General features: G+C 42.9%; 1 protein-coding gene across 1 annotated transcript in view; it reads left to right on the top strand.

Annotated features, from left to right (window-relative positions):
- Positions 1 to 20591, top strand: part of HFM1 (helicase for meiosis 1) — a 236775-nt gene that overhangs the window by 100215 nt on the left and 115969 nt on the right. Inside the window, exons 16-19 of the mRNA XM_088444870.1 lie at positions 117 to 262; positions 2246 to 2340; positions 4179 to 4312; positions 19688 to 19735. Coding sequence (XP_088300996.1) covers positions 117 to 262; positions 2246 to 2340; positions 4179 to 4312; positions 19688 to 19735 — 423 coding nt within the window. The remainder of the gene's footprint in view (positions 1 to 116; positions 263 to 2245; positions 2341 to 4178; positions 4313 to 19687; positions 19736 to 20591) is intronic.

Here is a 20591-nt window from a genome sequence, read left to right as displayed (position 1 = left end):
ATGGTTTAATATCAATTGAATGCATTTTAGTTTTTCATTGTAGTTAATCGTTTTTCTGTTATGACCTTTAAATAAAAATTATATATATATAATTTGATTGTTTCATCCCTGTATAGTTACCACCAGTACTTTGGCTATGGGTGTAAACCTCCCAGCTCATTTGGTCGTCATAAAATCAACCATGCATTATGCTGCAGGAATGTTCCAGGAATATAGCGAGACAGACATTCTGCAGATGATTGGAAGAGCTGGTAGACCTCAGGTAAAAAAGTTAAAAAAGTTTTGTATATGCACTAACTAGTATATAAAAAATATACCCTTATCAACTACTTGTAGTTCAAGATTTGATTGTGTTCACTATATCATTAAGACTTGCTAGGGCCAATTATTGTAATGTGAGCCAGTGTGACTTTTGAACTCTAAAAAATGTGTGTTGGCTAACACTAGCTCTCATTAGCCATTTATCCATGAAAGGTTTGTGAGGGACTGCTCAACTAAATATTAATTAAATTGGTAATGTGTTATTTACACAATAAGCACCACTAATGATAATATGGGACTCTGGGCCTGATTCAGAGCCGCTCGCTCTGACAGAGCGCTCGCTCTGAATCAGGATTGGGCTCTTTGTTTTTGGAACGGCCTCCTGGCCGCTCGCATAGCTGTGGTGCCCACCCACAGCTATAGTGAGTGGCCATGATGATGGTTGCGATGGTCAAGACCATCGCGACCATTGGGCTTGCGACGAGACTCTTGTGGTAGGGTCTCGTGGCCGCAAGCCCCAGTGAGCTTTCGGCTCTAACAGAGCTGGAAGCTCTCCACTGACATCACTTGTGATGTCAGTGGGGCCGCCCCCAAATGGCAGGCGTTCTCATGGGAACGCCTCCGTTTGGGCAGCCACCCCCCCTGGCCCGCCCACCAAAGGGGGCGAGCTGTCACTCAGCATCGACAGCTTGCTCCCTTTGGTGCGAGATCTGGAGCGACGGAGTGCCCGTCGCTATCCGGGTCTCGCGCATTCACGCACGACGGAGCAGGCTCAGCGCTCGCGACCGGGTCTGAATCAGGCCCTGTGTCAGAGTTGGAAGCAGATGCGGCTGTGTCTTTATGCTAATACAGTGACCGATTCAGAGCCTACTGTCAGCAGTGCCATTCTGCCTCGTTACATATTTAGCAGGTGCAATTTCAATGTCTGAACATTGCATACTGTGTCAGTGCTACTGTGTCTTGAGATGCAGTCACGTCTGGCTATCCACCACCATGTTACACTCTATGGTAAGGAGTCCCGGGTTATCCACCCTATGGGATGGAGTCCCGGACCCGCCCCTGTCTGTCTCCGGGACTTCGTGCGCCTGCGTGAACCCTAGTTCTAATTTTCACTATGAAGGTAGCAGTGAAAGATTTGTGAAGACAGCTGATTTTCGGATCAGCTGTCTCCGCGCCGGAGCAATGATGAATTGCTCTGGTGCTCGCGACGAGTATGAATGTGGCCCTCTATAATTAACATAATGAATATGGCCCTATGTGAGGAAAAACTGATCGTTTAGCACTTTAGAGAGAAGGTGGGCCAGTTATCAACTATCCTGCTTAGATGAGAGAATCTGCCAGTTTACATGTTTCAAATGTATCGTGTATGAAATGCTGCCGGGTGAAATGCTGACGTTGGAAGCCCGAAGCCGCCGAAGCCCGACGGGGCAGGTAAGTAGGCCAACTCTACCCTTCTCCTCCCCCCTAACACTAAAACTCCCGGGGTGGGGCCTAATCCTAAATCCCCCCAGGGGTACCTAAACCTAAATCCCCCTCCCCACGCCCTAAACCTAACCCTCCCCGGGGGCTGCTTACCCCTAACCTCCCTCCTGGTGGTGCCTAACCCCCCTTCCCGTAGCCTAATCCTTACCCTCCCCTGGGGATGCCTAACCCTAAGTCTCCCCCCCGGGGTTGCCTAAACCTAACCCTCCCCCCCCCCCGCGGCTAAGTGCTAACATTCCCCGCTTACCTTCATTTGGGAAGCCCTCTGTTGAGACTCCGACATCAGGCTAATAATAGCCTTCGGGATTTCGACACCTATCTTTAGTACCAAGTCGGGATTTAGATGCCAGGCTTTTGTCAGACTGCTTCCCGAGCGTCGGCATTCTGACTGCATCCCGTTTTATATATACCATGTAAATACATTGCTAAATAATTTTGTTATTCTATTAAGAGAGTCTGAAAGATAGACTACAGTAAGTTTTAAATAATTATTTGCCTCCAGTTTGATACTACAGCCACAGCAGTTATCATGACAAGGTTAAGTACTAGAATGAAGTATGTACAGATGCTAGATGGTGCGGATACTATCGAAAGCAGGTTAGTGCTTATCCTTCATACTAAATGCTGAGAATAAAACAGATTATTACTGCTCAGCATTCTTACAATCAGAGAGTGTGTTTTTTTATAATCATACTTTGATTAGTGTAATAGAAAGGAATGCTTATAGTTTGTGCACCAGAAGTTGATATTTTTAAAATGTTCAAATGCTTGGTGTAGGTAGGGTGTGAAAAGTTTGATCTATAGATTGATTCCTATAAAGTTTCTCTAATACAGTCAGTCTGTAGAACAATTTCTTACCAATAATTGTAAGCCAAAAATGAACCTGGTAACTTAAATCATTCTTGGCACTGTGTGGCTGTGATCAATCTTCCCTGCTGTTTGTAATCACTATATGCAAGTTTTGCCAGGATCAAAGATTGTGCATTGATTATGCTGTCTGCCACAGCCTGAATGTAGCTAGTGGAATGTATCAAATGTCGAGCTGCTCATGAGCCTGCCAGAATGTGACAGTGTGTGTCTGGAGCCAGCCCCTCAGCCCCTGAATGGTGTAATTTAAGAGTGTCCCTGTTTTATGGGATTGTGTGACAGTGGGTGGTCCTGACAAAGTTCAAACCTAGGCAAATACCTAATCCTGGTCACCACCATGCCAAATTTGGTGGAGCTAGGTACAAAACTATGGCCATGCACAACAGCAGACACATACACACACACACACACACACACACACACACACTTTCTCGCTTATTATATAGATATGGAGCCAGAGGTAATTCAGATTACCTATTTGTCATTTCCATTTGGACTGCTACAGGACATAAAATTTTCATTGATCTTTAAAGTGGTAAATGGTGGGTTCTAGAGTTGTAGGTATTTCATTACATTTTCTATTGAAAATGCAACTTTCACATTTGTAATTAATATTACCAAGACTCTATTCTCTCTTGTGTATATTATACTATATTTTAGGAACAGAGTACAGCAACTTTTGCATACTAACACTATCAAGCCACATCTCTACCTCATTGTGGGCAGATTTGTAGTTTGAAGCATGATTGAAGCAGATAAACTGCTGTTTTGAGTTGGATGTATCTTGAGATATACGCTACTCGACATACACGTAATTCTAATTCCTTTGCAACAGAATTTTAATGTGTAAATTAGCAGTGCAAAATGTGTCAAACTCTAAAGGGACCACCGTGTGTAAAGTAAGGTTGAACTATGCTAGTGTTCCAGAACTACTGTAGGAACAGTTCCAAGACTGGGAGCCAGAGTAGAGGTGATCAGTTCTTTTTTATCCGTGCTCCAGAGATAGGGATGGCCAACAATCATCAATGGTTCATAACCACTGATGGTTTGCTGCCAATGGCAGATGGTTTTACCATTGATGTGTGGAGGTACGATGCCATACATTGGTAACAGAGGTTTGATGGTAGTGGTGTGCATATGAGTGGCGGCCAATCATCAATGGTTTTCTACTTATAGTTAAAATCGATTGCTTGTGCTTCGATGGGCAGCCATATACAGTGCCAGAGTTAAGCTGTAACTGGCATATGGGATGGGAACTGAAATTGGAGTAGACCTGGGCTCTGTAGCTTAGAGCTTAGCTGCTGTGGATGCATTGCTTTCTGCTAGCTGAACATTTTGAAATTAAATGTAAAAAATACTAATATTTATATCCACTTAAAAAAAAACAATTAAACAATTCCATCAAATATACTATATTTACTGAAAATGGACTCTTAAGCAAAAGAAGCAATTATGACATTTATTAATAGATTCCGAGCTGGATCTTGTGAACAGAGGGTCCTCAAACTGGCAAACCTGGAACACTGCCAACACTAGTGTAAAGTGCTGTATATCTTGTCTTTCTTCAGCCTGCACAGACATCTTGTGGAACATTTGAATGCAGAAATAGCCCTGCATACCATCACAGATGTTAACATTGCTCTGGAGTGGATAAGATCAACTTTTCTGTATATCAGAGCACTGAAGAATCCATCTCATTATGGTATGTTTTCACATATGTGACATTTAATTATACAGAGATTAGTCAAAATGAGCAATAGTTAAATATACTTCCAACAAAAATAAAGCAACATGTTCACCTTTTTGTATATATAATGTACTTTAATTCATATCTTGTCTTAAATGTAGAACACTCAACACCTTTTTTTGTACATCTATTTAATAGCTATTATCTGTTAGAGCTGCCTGGATTTGCAATGCAACAATGGTGGCAAACTCCAATTTGTCCTATAGCTACTGACATATTTGTACTCTACAAATATCCATCTCATAACACAGATACGCTATTAATAGCAGATCTAAGACCTGATTCAGGGGTGGACGCTAATGCATTCACGGTTGCAAAGTTTTGCGGAGTTGAAGCGGCGGTAATATGCAAATGCTAGTTTCAGCCTTCCCCAAGTGTACTCATGTGCGCTAGACAGTCTAAACCACTTTCAATGCACGTGGACGGGATGCTGGTGCACGCCAGGATCCCGACAGGGTTAGGATACTGACACTTGTCGATCAGTATCCAAACCTTCCCCCTCTCCTTGCCCTAACCCTCCCTCCCCGATGCCTAAACCTATCCTCCCCCTAATGCCTAAACCTAACCTCCACCTCTCTGCACCCTAAACCTAACCCTCCCCCCCTAAGTGCCTAACCCTAAGCCTCCCCCTAGTGCCTAACCCCAGTATTTACCGGGGATGCCAGCGGTCGGGATTCCAGCGCCGGGATTCTGACAGGTGTCAGGATTCTGGCGCTTAGAATGCCAACTGTCGGTATTTTGAACGGATCCCCCACGTGGACAGTGCAAAGCCGCCGGTGGACTCAAACACTCCATCGGCACACCATTGCAATCACCATCAACACTTACAATGCCCTATGGCTAATGCAGTGTCTCCTTCTGAACTTTCTCTAAACATGGCCTCTGTGGCTGCGGCTCTGCGTTTGAGAACGTAGCCGCATTCACTGACTTGCCCATGACACTCCAACAACACACCCATGAGACAACCTTTTTATGGCATTCACTTCAGGCAGCCTCCAAGTCTCATCCTAGGAATGCCCATGGCTCTCCACCGCCAGCTGAAATGAGAGTGTTCCTGTACGCAACAGCGGTCTCTGCGAACACTCAGTGGTACAAATGTGTTGTAGCGGTTTCCATGACTTTTTGCACATGCACAGTACTAAATAATCGCTCACCTGCACAACATCTACACTGTGTGTATCTTTGAATCAGGCCCCTAGGGAGACCATGGGGTAGATGTAATATCCTGCACCCTGCAGGCATTGGCAACTTCCTGGCGAGTCTGGCTGATGTTTTAAATTAGCAATAATTCTTCTTTTAACTTGCCACCATTATTTATGTATAAGCCCTGGAAAAAAAAGTGCAATAATCTTACATGACAGAGGGGAATGATTATATGATTATATATTTTGTTACTTATGTAGTTTTTTTTTTTCATTTGTTACTAAATCATAATTAGAATTAATTATTTAAAATCTGTTAATGATATAGTCACAAAAGTTGATGTAATAAAATGTTGTCTACATAGCTTGCTTATTATTAATTTACTGTGTCTGTACAGACACAATATACATTGAAGTAATATATACAAAATGATTAGCATATATCCATAAATCCAATTATTATTAATATACTAACATGATTATGAACAGCTTACATAGCTACAAGCTACTTACATACTAGTTTATATTTCTAATAAATTAAATCCATTTTATAAGAAGGACAAAACTATCTTCTAAAGAGGTTTGTTAGGCTCTCAAAAATAACACTCATATAAAAAAATAGACTGGGGCATCTTCAATGTATGTGATTAAAAGCTATATCAGTATTAGGGGTGTGCACCGGCCACTTTTTGTGTTTTGGTTTTGGATCTGGATCTTTCTTCGTGTTTTGGATCTGGATTGGTTTTGCCAAAACCACCCTTCCGTGTTTTGGGTTCTGGGTTTTGTGTTTTGGATCTGTATTTTTTTGAAAAAAAGCATAAAAACAGCTAAAATCACAGAATTTGTAGGTTTTTCTGCTCCTATGCTATTATTAACCTCAATAACCTTAATTTCCACTCATTTCCAGTCTATTCTGAACACCTCCCACCTCACAATAGTGTTTTTATGTCCAAAAGGTTGCACCGAGGTAGCTGGATGACTATGCTAAGCGACACGAGTTGGCGGCACAAACACGTGACCCATCTAGGAGTGACACTGCAGTGGCAGACAGGATGGCAGTTAGAAAAACTAGGCCCCAAACTGTACATAATGCAAAGAAAAAAAAGAGGTGCAAGATGGAATTGTCCTTGGGCCCTCCCACCCACCCTTATGTTGTATAAACAGGACATGCACACTTTAACAAATCAATCATTTCAGCGCCAGGGTCTGCCACACAACTGTGGCTGAAATGATTGGTTCGTTTGGGCCCCCACAAAACAAGCTGGCAATTAATGTGTCCCTGCACAAACTGGCTCTACGGAGGCAAGATGTCATCCTCATCCTCCTCATCCACCGATTCCTCACCCTCTTCAGTGTGTACATCCTCATCCTCACAAAGTATTAACTCGTCCCCACTTGAATCCACCACCACAGGTCTCTCTGTACCTTCTGGAGGCTGGTCTCCCTGGAAGAGCTGATAATTCATTTTGATGAACATCATCTTCTCCACATTCTGTGGAAGCAACCTCCTACGCCTTTCGCTGACAAGGTTCCCGGCTGCACTAAACACTCTTTCGGAGTACACACTGGAGGGGGGGCAACTCAGGTAAAATAGAGCCAGTTTGTACAGGGGCCTCCAAATTGCCTCTTTTTCCTGCCAGTACAGGTATGGACTGTCTGACATGCCTACTTGGATGCTGTCACCGATGTAATCCTCCACCATTCTGTCAATGGTGACAGTATCATATGCAGTGACAGTAGACATGTCAGAAATTGTTGCCAGGTCCTTCAGTCCGGACCAGATGTCCAAACTTGGTCCTGCCTTCCCTGCATCACCGCCAGCGGGTTGCTTAGGATACCTAAGTTTTTTCCTGGCAGCCCCAGTTGCGGGAGAAAATGAAGAAGGAGCCGTTGACGTGTCACGTTCCGCTTCAGCTGACAGTGTGTTCACCAGCAGGTCTTTGCACCTCTGCAGGCTTGTGTCGGCCGGAAAGAGAGACACCACATAGGCTTTAAACCTAGGATCGAGCACGGTGGCCAAAATGTAGTGGTCTGATTTCAACAGATTGACCACCCTGGAATCCTGGCAAAACCGAATGAAGGGCTTCATCCACAAGTCCCACATGCCGAGCGGAATCGCTCCGTCTTAGCTCCTCCTTCACTTTCTCCAGCTGCTTCTGCAAAAGCCTGATGAGGGGAATGACCTGACTCAAGATGGCAGTGTCTGAACTGACTTCACGTGTGGCAAGTTCGAAGGGCTGGAGAACCTTGCACAACACGGAAATCATTCTCCACTGCGCTTGAGTCAGGTGCATACCCCCTCCTTTGCCTATGTCATAGGTGGATGTATAGGCTTGTATGGCCTTTTGCTGCTCCTCCATCCTCTGAAGCATATAGAGGATTGAGTTCCACCGCGTCACAACCTCTTGCTTCAGGTGATGGCGGGGCAGGTTCAAGAGTGTTTGCTGGCGCTCCAGTCTTCGGCACGCAGTCGCTGAATGGCGAAAGTGGCCAGAAATTTTTCGGGCCACCCAAAGCGTCTCCTGCACGCCCCTGTCGCTTTTCAGAAAATTCTGCACCACCAAGTTTATTGTGTGAGCAAAACATGGGACGTGCTGGAATTTGCCCAGATGTAATGCCCGCACAATATTGGTGGCATTGTCAGATATCACAAATCCCCAGGAGAGTCTAAGTGGGGTAAGCCACTGGGCGATGATTTCCCTCAGTTTCTCTAAGAGGTTGTCGGCAGTGTGCCTCTTACTGAAACCGGTGATACACAGCGTAGCCTGCCTTGTAACGAGCTGGCGTTTCTGAGATGCTGCTACTGGTGACGCTGCTGCTGTTGCTGCGTAAGGTGATACATCTACCCAGTGGGCTGTCACAGTCATATAGTCCTTAGTCTGCCCTGTTCCACTTGTCCACATGTCCGTGGTTAAGTGGACATTGTGTACAACGGCATTTTTCAGGACACTGAGGACACTTTTTCTGCCGTTTCTGTACAGTCTCGGTATCGCCTGCCTAGTGAAGTGGAATCTAGACGGGATTTGGAACCGGGGACACACTACCTCCATCAATTGTCTAAATCCCACTGCACTAATGGCGGATACCGGACGCACGTCTAACACCAACATAGCAGTCAAGGCCTCAGTTATACGTTTTGCTTCAGGATGACTGCTGTCGTACTTCATCCTCCTCGCTAAGGACTGTTGGAGGGTCAATTGTTTAGTAAAAGTAGTGGTGTTCCTACTTCCTCTCTGGGATGATGAACGACTCCCAGCAGCAGCAACAGCAGCAGCGGCAGCAGTAGGCTTAGCAATGCAGGATCCTCCGGAGGAATCCCGGATAGGAGAGTCAGTCATGCCAGTGACATGGCCTGCAGGACTACTTCCGATCCTGACTAAGGAGGAAATTGACGAGGAGGGAGTTGACGGTGTGGTTTGCAGGCGCTTGGATACAACAGGACAACGGGATTTAGGTGTCCCTGGACTGCTTACGGTCTTAGCCAAAGTTTCTGAACTTGACAGTAACTTTTTATGAACGCGCTGCAGGTGCCGTATAAGGGAGGATGTTCCTAGGTGGTTGACGTCCCTACCCCTACTTATTTCACCTTTACATATGGTACATATGGCAAGACAGTTGTTGTCCGGATTTGGATAGAAATATTGCCAGACCAAAGAGGTGGAATGTTTGGTCTTCTGCCCAGGCATGACCGTGATGGGCTTTTTCATCCCACGGACAACAACTGTCTCCCCCGGAGCCTGATTTAAACAAACCACATCACCATCAGAATCCTCCTCGCCAACTTCCTCCTCAGCGCCAGCTACACCAGTATCCTCATCCTGTTGTACTTCAACAGTGACATCTTCAATTTGCATATCAGCAAGTGGACTGTGGGTGCTCCTTTCAGCACTTGCAGGGGGCGTGCAAATGGTGGAAAGAGCCACCTCTTCCCGTCCAGTGCTGGGAAGGTCAGGCATCGCAACCACCACCACACTTGGACTTTCCTTGGGGATTTGTGATATCTTCTTAGAAAGCACAGTTCTTCGCCGTGCTTTTGCCAGCTTAACTCTTTTGATTTTTTTAGTGGGAGGAGGGCTTCCATCGTCATGTGAAGCTGAACCACTAGTCATGAACATACTAGGGATTGACCTTAGCCGTTCCTTGCCACTCCGTGTCGTAAATGGCATATTGGCAAGTTTACGTTTCTCTTCAGCTGATTTAAATGTCTTTTTCAAGGTCATTTTCCTGAACTTTGCCATTTGGGATTGTATGTGCCCTCTACTATGACATTGGGCATCGGCCTTGGCAGACGACGTTGATGGCATGTTTAATGTCTATGTCATGACTAGTGGCAGCAGCTTCAGCACTAGGAGGAAGTGGTCCTTGATCTTTCTCTATTTTATTTTTATCGGAGAAAGTTTGGTCCTCCATTTATGTTATATCAATTTGATATATACGTGCGGCTAAACACAGAAAATTATTTTTTTTTTGGTTTGGACTGGAATGTACTTTCGGGGGTTACAGCACCCTTAACGGTCAAGCCAGCCGGCCCTTTACTTATGACACAGGGGCACGCTTGGCACTAGTTTGTTGATGCACGTGCGGCTACTGCGCACACAATTCACAAACACAGAAAATAATTTTTTTTTTGGTTTGGACTGGAGTGTACTTTCGGGGGTTACAGCACCCTTAACGGTCAAGCCAGCCGGCCCTTTACTTATGACACAGGCGCACGCTTGGCACTACTTTGTTGATGCACGTGCGGCTACTGCGCACACAATTCACAAACACAGAAAATAATTTTTTTTTTGGTTTGGACTGGAGTGTACTTTCGGGGGTTACAGCACCCTTAACGGTCAAGCCAGCCGGCCCTTTACTTATGACACAGGCGCACGCTTGGCACTACTTTGTTGATGCACGTGTGGCTACTGCGCACACAATTCACAAACACAGAAAATAATTTTTTTTTTGGTTTGGACTGGAGTGTACTTTGGGGGTTACAGCACCCTTTAACGGTCAAGCCAGCCGGCCCTTTACTTATGACACAGGCGCACGCTTGTCACTACTTTGTTGATGCACGTGCGGCTACTGCGCACACAATTCACAAACACAGAAAATATATTATTTTTTTAGCACTAGGGGGGAGCACCCCTGATGGACAGTGCACCCCCTGGACAACACTACAGCACCCCTTTAGGACTGGGACACTGCACAGGACTTTGGAGTGGACACAGCCCCTATGGAGAACTGACTGCACAACACAGTCCAGCCAGCCCCTATGGACTTTGAAGTAGTGGACACAGCCCCTATTAACAACAGCAGCACAGCACAACACAGCCAGCCCCTATGGACTTTGAAGTAGTGGACAACAGCAGCACTACACTACACTACACTACACAGCCCTAACTCCCACCCTCCCTCTTCACTGTCCACAGCCGAGTGAGAAAATGGCGCCGACGCGGGTACCTTATATAGGATCCAAAACCCGCGAGACTCGGAAGGCGGGATGATGACGTTTTGCCTCGATTTCAGATCCGAGTCAGGCGGGAAAAGTCGAGCCTGACTCGGATCGGACTCGGATCGGGGGGGCTCGGGGGGGTTCGGATTTCAGAAATCCGAACCCGCTCACCCCTAATCAGTATATACAAAATCATTAGTAAATATCCATTAAAAATGGATAAAACTACAGATGCTGTAAATAATGAATTGGCTGGATTTTAAGAACGGTGGAAGGGGTCAACATGACCCCTACCTTCATTGTCTCCTGAATCATGTTTCCAACTTTACTTTTTTTTCCTTCAAATATTGTGACTTTTCCTTATTTGTTTTCTTTTTTTCGATGATGTACTTGTAATCTACAAAATGTTTATACTGTATGTTCAAGAAAATTTCATGTGGTATACCTACTGTAGAACAGCGGGAAGGGGGTCATGTTGAAATCCATAAGAAATGCATTAAAGACTTTGACTTAAAGAAGAATTTTAGTTTACATTAGTTTCTGGAATTTATATATTCAAAGATTTGACTTGATAGTGTGATACTTTTAGATTGCCGAGTTGTATGCAAAAAGCGGTGCATGTTGGGTCTTGTCATGTGCAGCTTTAAACTTGTCTGAGTTTGCTCTCATTGTATTCACTTTATAATTTAGACAGAGTTCTTTGCCTATGACGGACGTTTTCAATCATGTCACATCAGCTTGGCCTTTCTAGTGACAAGATCTTGTGTGTGCTAGGGAATTTGGATGTTGAACCATAAAGTGACAAATCCAATTCAGATAATGATTTTCTACCAGAGACAAGTGAGGATGAAGATGGTAATTTGAGTGAGGAGTTGTCAGGGGATGAGAATGCAAGAGCTGGACGACCTCAGTCCTCGCCTCTACCATCTCAGTAGGCTCTGCAAATGCCTCAACAGTGTAGATGGTAGCCAGAGACAGAACCTAGTGGGAGATCACCAACTCGTCTAGAAGAAGGGCTGCTGTGAATGTCCTGTAGGAGCGAGGAGGTACCACTATGTACGCCTGCCACTGAGTGCAAACCTCCATCATCAGTGCTTTCCATCTGCTTTTTGATGACTCATTGCTTTGTCTTATGAAGAGGCACACAGAATCAAATGCTTGGAGGGACTAAAGAGCAACGACCATGTCACTTGAGGAGTTGGAGACAATGATCGCAATCATGTGCGCCCTGGGTGTTTGTACAAAAGGTATCTGTGGATGATCTTTGGTCACTTTCTTGATGGACAAAATTCATCAAAGACACAATTTTAAGGGATAGATTTCAGTAGCTTCTCAGATTTATCCATTTCGACGAGAAATCAACCCGAGCTGAACACCTGCCAGCTGACAAGTTTACTCTTGTCTCTGAAATTTGGGAGAATTTTCTGGCAAACTGTCTTCATTATTACCACCCATGTGAAAATATAACTATTAATATACCCAAGGTTTACCCAATTTATGCCAAACAAGCCCGATAAGTACGGACTCAAATTCAGGATCGCTGCAGACTTAAAATTTGTGTGCAATGCTTTCCCATACCTTGGTAAGGAGGAAGCCCCTCCAGACAAGCAGCCACTAGAAGAGTGTGTCGTTCTCCACCACATGGAGCCATTTCTAAGCCAAGGGAGAAACGTGATGACAGACAACTTCTTCACATCTGTTCAACTTTCCAAAAAGCTCCAAGAGAAGAAAACGTAGTTGGTGTAAACAATAAACAAAATTAATCTGAAATCCCTGATGATGTGAAGAATCCCAGTGCAGAATCCCCATCCCAAATAAAAAATAGATCATCTATGTAATGGCCATAGAGGACCAGATGGTCGCCGAGCCCTCTGCCCCAAATGAGTTCATATTTGACTCAACTCATATAGAGGTTTGCATAGCTCAGTGCGCATCTGGTCCCCATTGCTGTTCCCATAGTCTGAAGATAGAAAGTATTCGAATAAATAAAGTAATAGTGAGTAAGAATGAAAAAAATAAAATCTATAATAAACAGTTTGTGTCTCTCATCGAGGTCTCCATGATGTTTTAGAATGTCATGTATAACATCAACTCCCGTAGAGTGTGGAATGTTAGTATATAAGCTTTGAACATCAAGGGTGAGGAAGTCATATGAAGACTTCCACTCAACCCCTTGAATAAGCAGCAAGAAGTGGGTGGTATCTTGTATATGGGACCCCAATTGAGAGACACGTGGTTGTAAATGACTGTCTATATAGGCAGAAAGGGAAGAATAAGAGAGTTAAGATCAGAGATAATGGGACGCGCCGTGGGTGAAGTGAGGGACTTGTGGATTTTGGGGAGGTGATAGTAGATCGCAGTAGTGGGAAAGGATGGCAGGAGGAATCTGAAATCTCCTTGGAAATGACCCCTTCCTCTAAGGCACCATTTAGCAGTATCTCCAATTCAGAAAGAAATGGGATTTTGGGATCTTGCTGCAAGACAGAATAAATCTTAGAGTCTTCCAATTGTCTAAGAGCTTCTCTGAAGTAACCGCCACTATTTTGTAGAACCAGACCCCCTCCTTTGTCTGCCTCCTTAATTATGATGGAGGTACACTATCCTTCATTAAGTTCTTTAGGGCCTTTTGTTCCTTTTTATTTAGATTGTTTGTACTAATTTTAGTTTTGGAAGTACATAGAGTTCTGAAATTATGAAAGGTAGTTCTATAAAAGGTCTCAATACTGCTACTTTTGAAACTAATAGGAAAGAAATCAGATTTCTTTTTAAATTCATTTTTATTAACGTTGAATAATTTTTGTGTCCCCCCCATTTCTGTTTCTAAACCATTCTCCTGTTGTAATTCCTCTAGGATGTGTAATGTAGAATCATCCATAGAGTCTAATAGAATGGGGAAGGAAAGTTCACTATCTTTTTATCTTTTTGGGATGTTTTTTTAGCAAAAACCCTTTTTCTGCATAAGGAATGAATAAATCTGTCAACATACAAATCGAAAATATGTGGTTTGGTGGTCGGTGAAAATTTGAGACCTTTACTTAAAAGGGAAATCTCATCAGTGGATAGTGTTATAGAGAACAGATTAAAGATGTCTCTAGTAACCAATTTCTTCTGGATAGATCTTATTTTCTTAAGTTTCTCCTTTTTCCCTACCTCTTCTTCCTCTACAATTATATCTCGGCTTCTTTTGGGTGTGTGTATTTGTTTCTCTGCCCTCCACTGAAAATCTTTTAGTCTGTTTGTTCTTCCTAAAAAAAACCTCAGAAGAGTTCTTATTGTCTGCCAATATAGGATGATTTTTCTGACTAATCTTTGGTCATGCCCCCAGCCTTCTGCTTTCCTTATTGGAGGAAACCAGATGTTGGTGGTCGGCCATATTTCTATTGGAAATAGATCCTATGTCGTGGCGTGGTTGATGATCAGAGAGGACTCTCTGTCTCGTCCACTGATGCCCCAAGCTAGGAGACGATTTGATATGGTCATTTTGAAAGCTATGAGATTTATATGCTCCTTTAGGAGGATTCAGTAACCAATGTTGTTTTTTTAGCCTATATGATCTCACCTGTCCACAGGTATAATCCTCCAAATCTCTTTTACATTTTTTACATTTCATCTCAGTAATTGATTGTTCAAACTTTTTCAAACTATGGTTTTAATTTTATAGGAGTTACTATGGTTACCGCATCGATCTCCGGCGGATGACATGTGTGTGTCACTTCCGGCGGTAAATATGATCCGGTGAGCGACGGAGTGGATGCGCATGAAAGTGATGTCATTGCGTTCCACCGCGCTGCAATACCGGAAGTAGGTCCGAGGCGAGAGTCACGCCTATAGGAGATCTGATGTGTTGGATACTATACCCGCGTCTGTTAACAGACGTGGGTATGTCATTTCCGGTTGTGGATGCACAGCTGGATGTAATCTACAGATTGTTTCTCGGCTGGTTCGTCCCACTGAAGATGATAGAAGTGTTTATGGCCCAATCGGTCCTTTGATATAGGGCGGGAACCCCGCCTCTAACGGGAGATGATTGGTGATCACTGGTATAAATATGTTAGAATCATGCACCTTGTCTTATGTCTTGACAAAGGCTCGAAAAGAGAGCTGAAACGCGTTGACAGATTGAGAAGGTGTATGATTTTTTGTAATCCGTAGGTATGTCATTTTTCCATCTTTTGTCTGCTGGATTTTATCATCTATCCCAGTGAACCATATAGACTACCTCTGGTTACTTATATATAGATATATTTTTAATTTTTGGTATTTTTACTTTTTCATGCTTTTATATATATTGCCACAATCGATTTTTTTATTGTACCATTGGAATATCTATGTGAATAAATTTCTTATCGGAACTTGATATTTCTGGAAGCATTAATCGATTTATGATGAAGTTTTGATAACAAAGGGAAAAAGAAAGATACCTTGATGTGCAGTTGAGACTCCATGAGAATTGTGAGTTCGGTACGCACTGAGCTATCATAAAAGATACCTTTATGTGATTTCTCCCGATTTCTTTTGATGTGAGTGAATGGTACGCGGTATTTCCTTTTACCACATATGTCACGATGGTGAACGTTTAAAGATACCTTTATGGGAGACACTCATATATATTCTATGTGAGTTGGGTATGCACTATCTGATGTACACTTGAATATTATAAGGAACAATTTCTGATTGTTTGTGAAAGTACCCCTCAATGACCCCCCATTCATCTCTCCTTACATATACACTATATGGAGAGAATCTACGGTGGTGACCCTTGAGGAGGAATTGTATACAAAGAACTTCAAGCAATATAAGGATTGTCCCAGTTCATCATGCATATTTAAGTATTTCTTTATCATTAGCGCCTGTTGGTATCTCCTCTGTTACTTTCTTAACTATATATGTATTTATGGATGTGGTGATTTCCATTTAACTTGGGAGATTATTATAGGCTGCTGTTGCGCATTTACAGTGCAACCCACCACGATTTTCTATTTTACACTTTGAAATTCTGATTGGTCAGGAAAAATTGACGGTTAAAGATTCTGAGCCCCTTAGTAATCATCTTTTTATCCAAATATTTCTGGAGATTAGTACTATCCAACCAGTTTTTTATTTCTAATTTAAGTAATTCTTCCAATTTATACAGATCATTCTTTATGGTAATTTCTACAGGGACTGGTTCATTGTGTCCCAGTGATTCCCAATTAGAGTTATAGGTTTGCCTCCTATTATGCCTATCTTGAAAATTGGAAAAATAGCTCATAGCTGCTGCCCAGTAAGACTATGGGGTAAATTTACTAAAGTGAGAGTTTTTAGAAGCGAGTTTTAAAAGTGATGTTGCTCATAGCAACCAATCAGATTCTAGCTATTATCTTCTATCTTCTAGAAGGTACTAGTTAATTATTAAGTAGAATCTGATTGGTTGCTATGGGCAACATCACTTTTAAAACTCACTTCTGAAAATTCTCACTTTAGTAAATTTACCCCTGTGTGTGGTGGAGAGAATTACTATAAAAGTAAATAAGGCGCTGCTAAAAAGCTGTTACTCCAAGCTGCTGTAAATTAGGAGTTAGTCAGTCTCCTGGATATAGAAATTAAAGCAATGGTCAAAACAGCGCTAGAAACAATACTAATGGAAAAAAAAATCAATAAAAGACATTTAATATCAAGTCAAAAACACACAAAATTGAGTACATTAAAAAATATATAAAAACAGCTGACAGGTGCAAAACTAGCAATAATAAACATACTATATATATATATATATATATATATATATAAAATGCTCTTGTTTTGCGCTATAATGTAAAAAGTTTTTATGCACCTCAAGTGGAACCCCTGTTAGTGGGAACCCAACAAATTTAAACACACAAAAATATACTTAGAGGGCGCAAAAGCATGTACTTTTTGATATATCAAACAATCCCAAATATTCAATAATTTGCACCAAGTGCTGGCATAATATCCTTTTATATATGTACATTTTTGTAGCTGATATGGTTATGTGAAGATTGGACTCCTGGGTACTAAATATTTTGTACAGTTCAGATACATCAGTAGGGTCCAGTGGGTGAAAATTGTCCAGCAAATTATATTGTTATTACCGGCTTTAGGCAGCGATGGTGAGGATCCTAATTAGCAATGGTTCCACTCTGCAGGACTGCGCTGTATGCTACTTCCAGTCTGCACCTACCAGCCTTAGTTCAAGCACTGATCCCAGTCAGGCTCAGCTACAGTTACCGGTCTCACTATGGTTCAAGCCTGCGGTCCAACTCCAGCAGTTGCTGCTATCTCTGGTCCCACTCTGGTTCAAGCCTGCAGTCCCTCTCCCGCTGGCTGCTGCTATCTCTGGTCCCACCTTCTGGTTCAAGCCTGCAGTTCCATTCCAGCTGTAATTCCGGCTGGCTGCTACTCTCACCGGTCCAAGTTTGCGCTTTCACTCCGCCTGGCTACTACTCTCATCGGATCCACTCCGGTCCAAGCCTCTGGTTCCACTTTGGCTACTCTGCCTCCTGTCCCATGTTGGTTCAAGTCTCCAGTTCCATTCTGGCTCGTCTGCTGTTACCTCCTGTCCCATTCTGGTACAAGTGCCCAGTTCCATATCTGCAACCTTATGTCCTAATTTGATTCATCTATCGTCCAAGTCTGTGAGTTATTCTCTGATTCCAGCCTGCTTGTATTCTGTCCTCTCCTGGGCATTAAAAAGGCTTTCCTATTGCTTCCAGTGCAAAGTCTTCTGCCACATCTACTAGCAAGTCCCCTGACTACATCTCTCCTGTTCATTGAAGGTTCATGCAGACTTTATCCTCACTGTATTTTAGTTCACTTCTGTCGAGCATTATCTTTTTATACTCAACATTGCAGCTCCTGTTCTACTTTGAAACTCACTACTCACTATACCATCGTTACCTCTATCGATGCTGGTTGTTGTTTTGTGGGTCCTCTCCTAGAGTGTTGGGGTTCATGCTGAGATTCTGCTATAGCATTCATTATGGTTGTTCAGGACTGGGTGCTGGACCAGGGCTCCTCCTTGAGGAATTGGCTCCAGTAACCCAGCTTTGATAATTGGTCTGCAGATTCCAAATGGACTACCGGTAACCTGAAGTACATGCTGCTCTGTCCCGTGCGTCTCAAACACTGGTTCAGGCCCCTTATACCTGCATTTAATGGGGGTTGAGTTCCAATCAATTGGTTCCAGGGCCAGACTGGGAGCCTTGCAGGTTTCACTGACCTCTCTGTAGACACCAGGCAAGGCCGCCATCAGGAGGGACTGCTGGTACTGGAGTCCCGGGCACGCACACTCGGATGGCCCACCCGGCACCGCTACTACCGGCCGCTATTACCCCCCTGACAGGCAGACACTGATAGCCCCACCCCACCCACAATAGAGTGAGTAAAGTGACTCGTCATGAGTCACTTCTCACTCAGTCGTCCTCCCGATCTGCCTCCTTCCTTACCTACACTGCATTGGCTGGCGTGCCCTCAAAGGTTTCCTATGATCACCGAAGCCAGCACGCCGCTGAATTAGAGAGAGGAGCCGCAGCGGCCGAGTGGTGTCGTGTGAGGAGTCTGAGGAGCCACCCAAAGCAGACAGAAGAAGGAAGGAGTGAGTGAGGTAACATAAACGTGTCACTGACTCACTATGTGTCCTTTCTCTCTGAGTTCCGGGCCATTGATTCCGTATTCAGACAGTGGATAGAGCATGAAGGGATTGGGAGAACAGACTGTCTCCTGCTCCATGGATTTCTCCTCATGCTGCCTGGCAGGCTCCAGCTATTTTTAATATGTCTCAATTTGCCAACATTTTTTTTATTGTGTATGAATAAGGTAGCGGGGGAAGGGGGGTTGTAGGGAGAGGGGCAGGGGAAACTGAGGGGGGGGAGTGGGCTGGGGGCCCCTGCCTATTTTGTCAGACCCGGGCCCCACAATTTCTTATGGCAGCCTTGACACCAGGCATTTACTCACCCATGAGTAGACCTCTGATCCTACCACATGATTTCTGCTACAATCCGTCAGCCAAGTCCACGGGTCCTGACTCAGATCTAAAAACCCTGTGGCATTTGGTGAATGAACTATACAGAGGAAAAGTGCAAGAAAAAGGACAGCGGTAAGATGAAGAGCTTGCAGGACCAAGGTCATCTGAAAAGTAAAAGAAGTGTCAAATCGGTCTTCACAATAGCAACAAGACCAGTGATTCCTGCTAGTGCCACAAAACCATGTGAGAAAAATGTGTGCGAAAAGTACAAAGCACATGTACAAACTGTGTTTACGAGGTTCAGATAAGAGGAAAATAATAACATTCTGAACAAACATATTTTACTAAAATTAGAAGCATGGCACAGTGCTAGACTGAGAAGCAATTTTTTTTAAATCAAATTGGCAATCTAAAAGTATCACACTATCAAGTCAAATATTTGAATATAATATATAGATTCAAGAAAATATAGATTCAAGAAAATATTGTAAACTAAAATAAAGTTCTTATGCAAGTCGAATTTGGAAGTTTTCAATGACTCTCTTATGGTGGTCAAAATTACCCCTTCCCGCTGTACTAGGAATATCAGATTTTCCGAGGTTCTAGTGTTAAGGTCCCAAACCTTGTGTGCCTATGTACTCCAATGAAATAAATTCAGTCATGTGTATATGTAATGCATTTTATTATATTTAAACCAAACAATTAGTATGTTTTATCACTGCCTTTTATTGCATGTAGTTTCCTAGGTTCACCTGGAAACTAGTTATACAAGCTTTATTATTTTTCAGGTTTCCCAGAAGGATTGGATAAAATGGGAATTGAAGCTAAATTACAAGGTAATCTAGTGGTCTTACATTTTTCTCCCCCTTTTTATAATCATACTTTCACAACCCTAAATAAGGCAGGCAATATTTTGTTTAATTTAGATGCTATCTAAAACATTTTGCCTCTTTCATGAGCCAGGAAAATGTTGTATCGATAAAAATCAATAAAGTTTAGATGGAGAAAGAGATGACACAGATTCAGCAATAGTTCAAAAATATAAAAAAAAAAATAAAAAAAATGTTTTAATGATAAAGGGAGCACTAGCTGTGATGGTAATATTTCAGCTCTCCAACGGAAAGAAGATAAACACAGCGCAGATAGGGTAAGTTAGGGAAAGTGACAGTACCATACTATAGTGCGAAACATAAAGGACTATACTACGCCATCTCCCACTCCCTCCACTTATTCTCCAAAAAGAGCTGAAACATTACCATCAAGGCTAGTGCTTCCTTTATCATTAAAACATTTTTTTATATATATATTTTTTTCCTTTTATGTTTATGCTACACATAGCGCTTGTTCTTATTATGCTTATTGTGAATAATTTTTTTACAAGCTGCTTCATAACACATACAACTAGTGCGGATATACCTTTTAAACTATATGGGTACACACCAGAGCGACTTGTCCACTAACCCAGGAATCCAATTGGTAAGCCAATGCACACTTACCAATCTGCCACTCTATATGTCTGCGTTGACATCACAAATTGGCATACATTTAAATTTGGCCGCCCAATTAAGATGTCAGTGTTATCTTCTGTACACATGTACTTATGCACTATGCAGTATTTAGTTTGAACGACATATCGCATAGTGTGTACCCAGCATAACACTCTCAGTAACTTATCTACAGTGATTTGCAAAA

The sequence above is a fragment of the Taudactylus pleione genome, unplaced genomic scaffold (assembly GCF_031769625.1).
Source record: "Taudactylus pleione unplaced genomic scaffold, aTauple2 ptg000373l, whole genome shotgun sequence".
NCBI lineage: Eukaryota > Metazoa > Chordata > Amphibia > Anura > Myobatrachidae > Taudactylus > Taudactylus pleione.
This window is presented reverse-complemented; position numbering and strand designations above follow the sequence as displayed.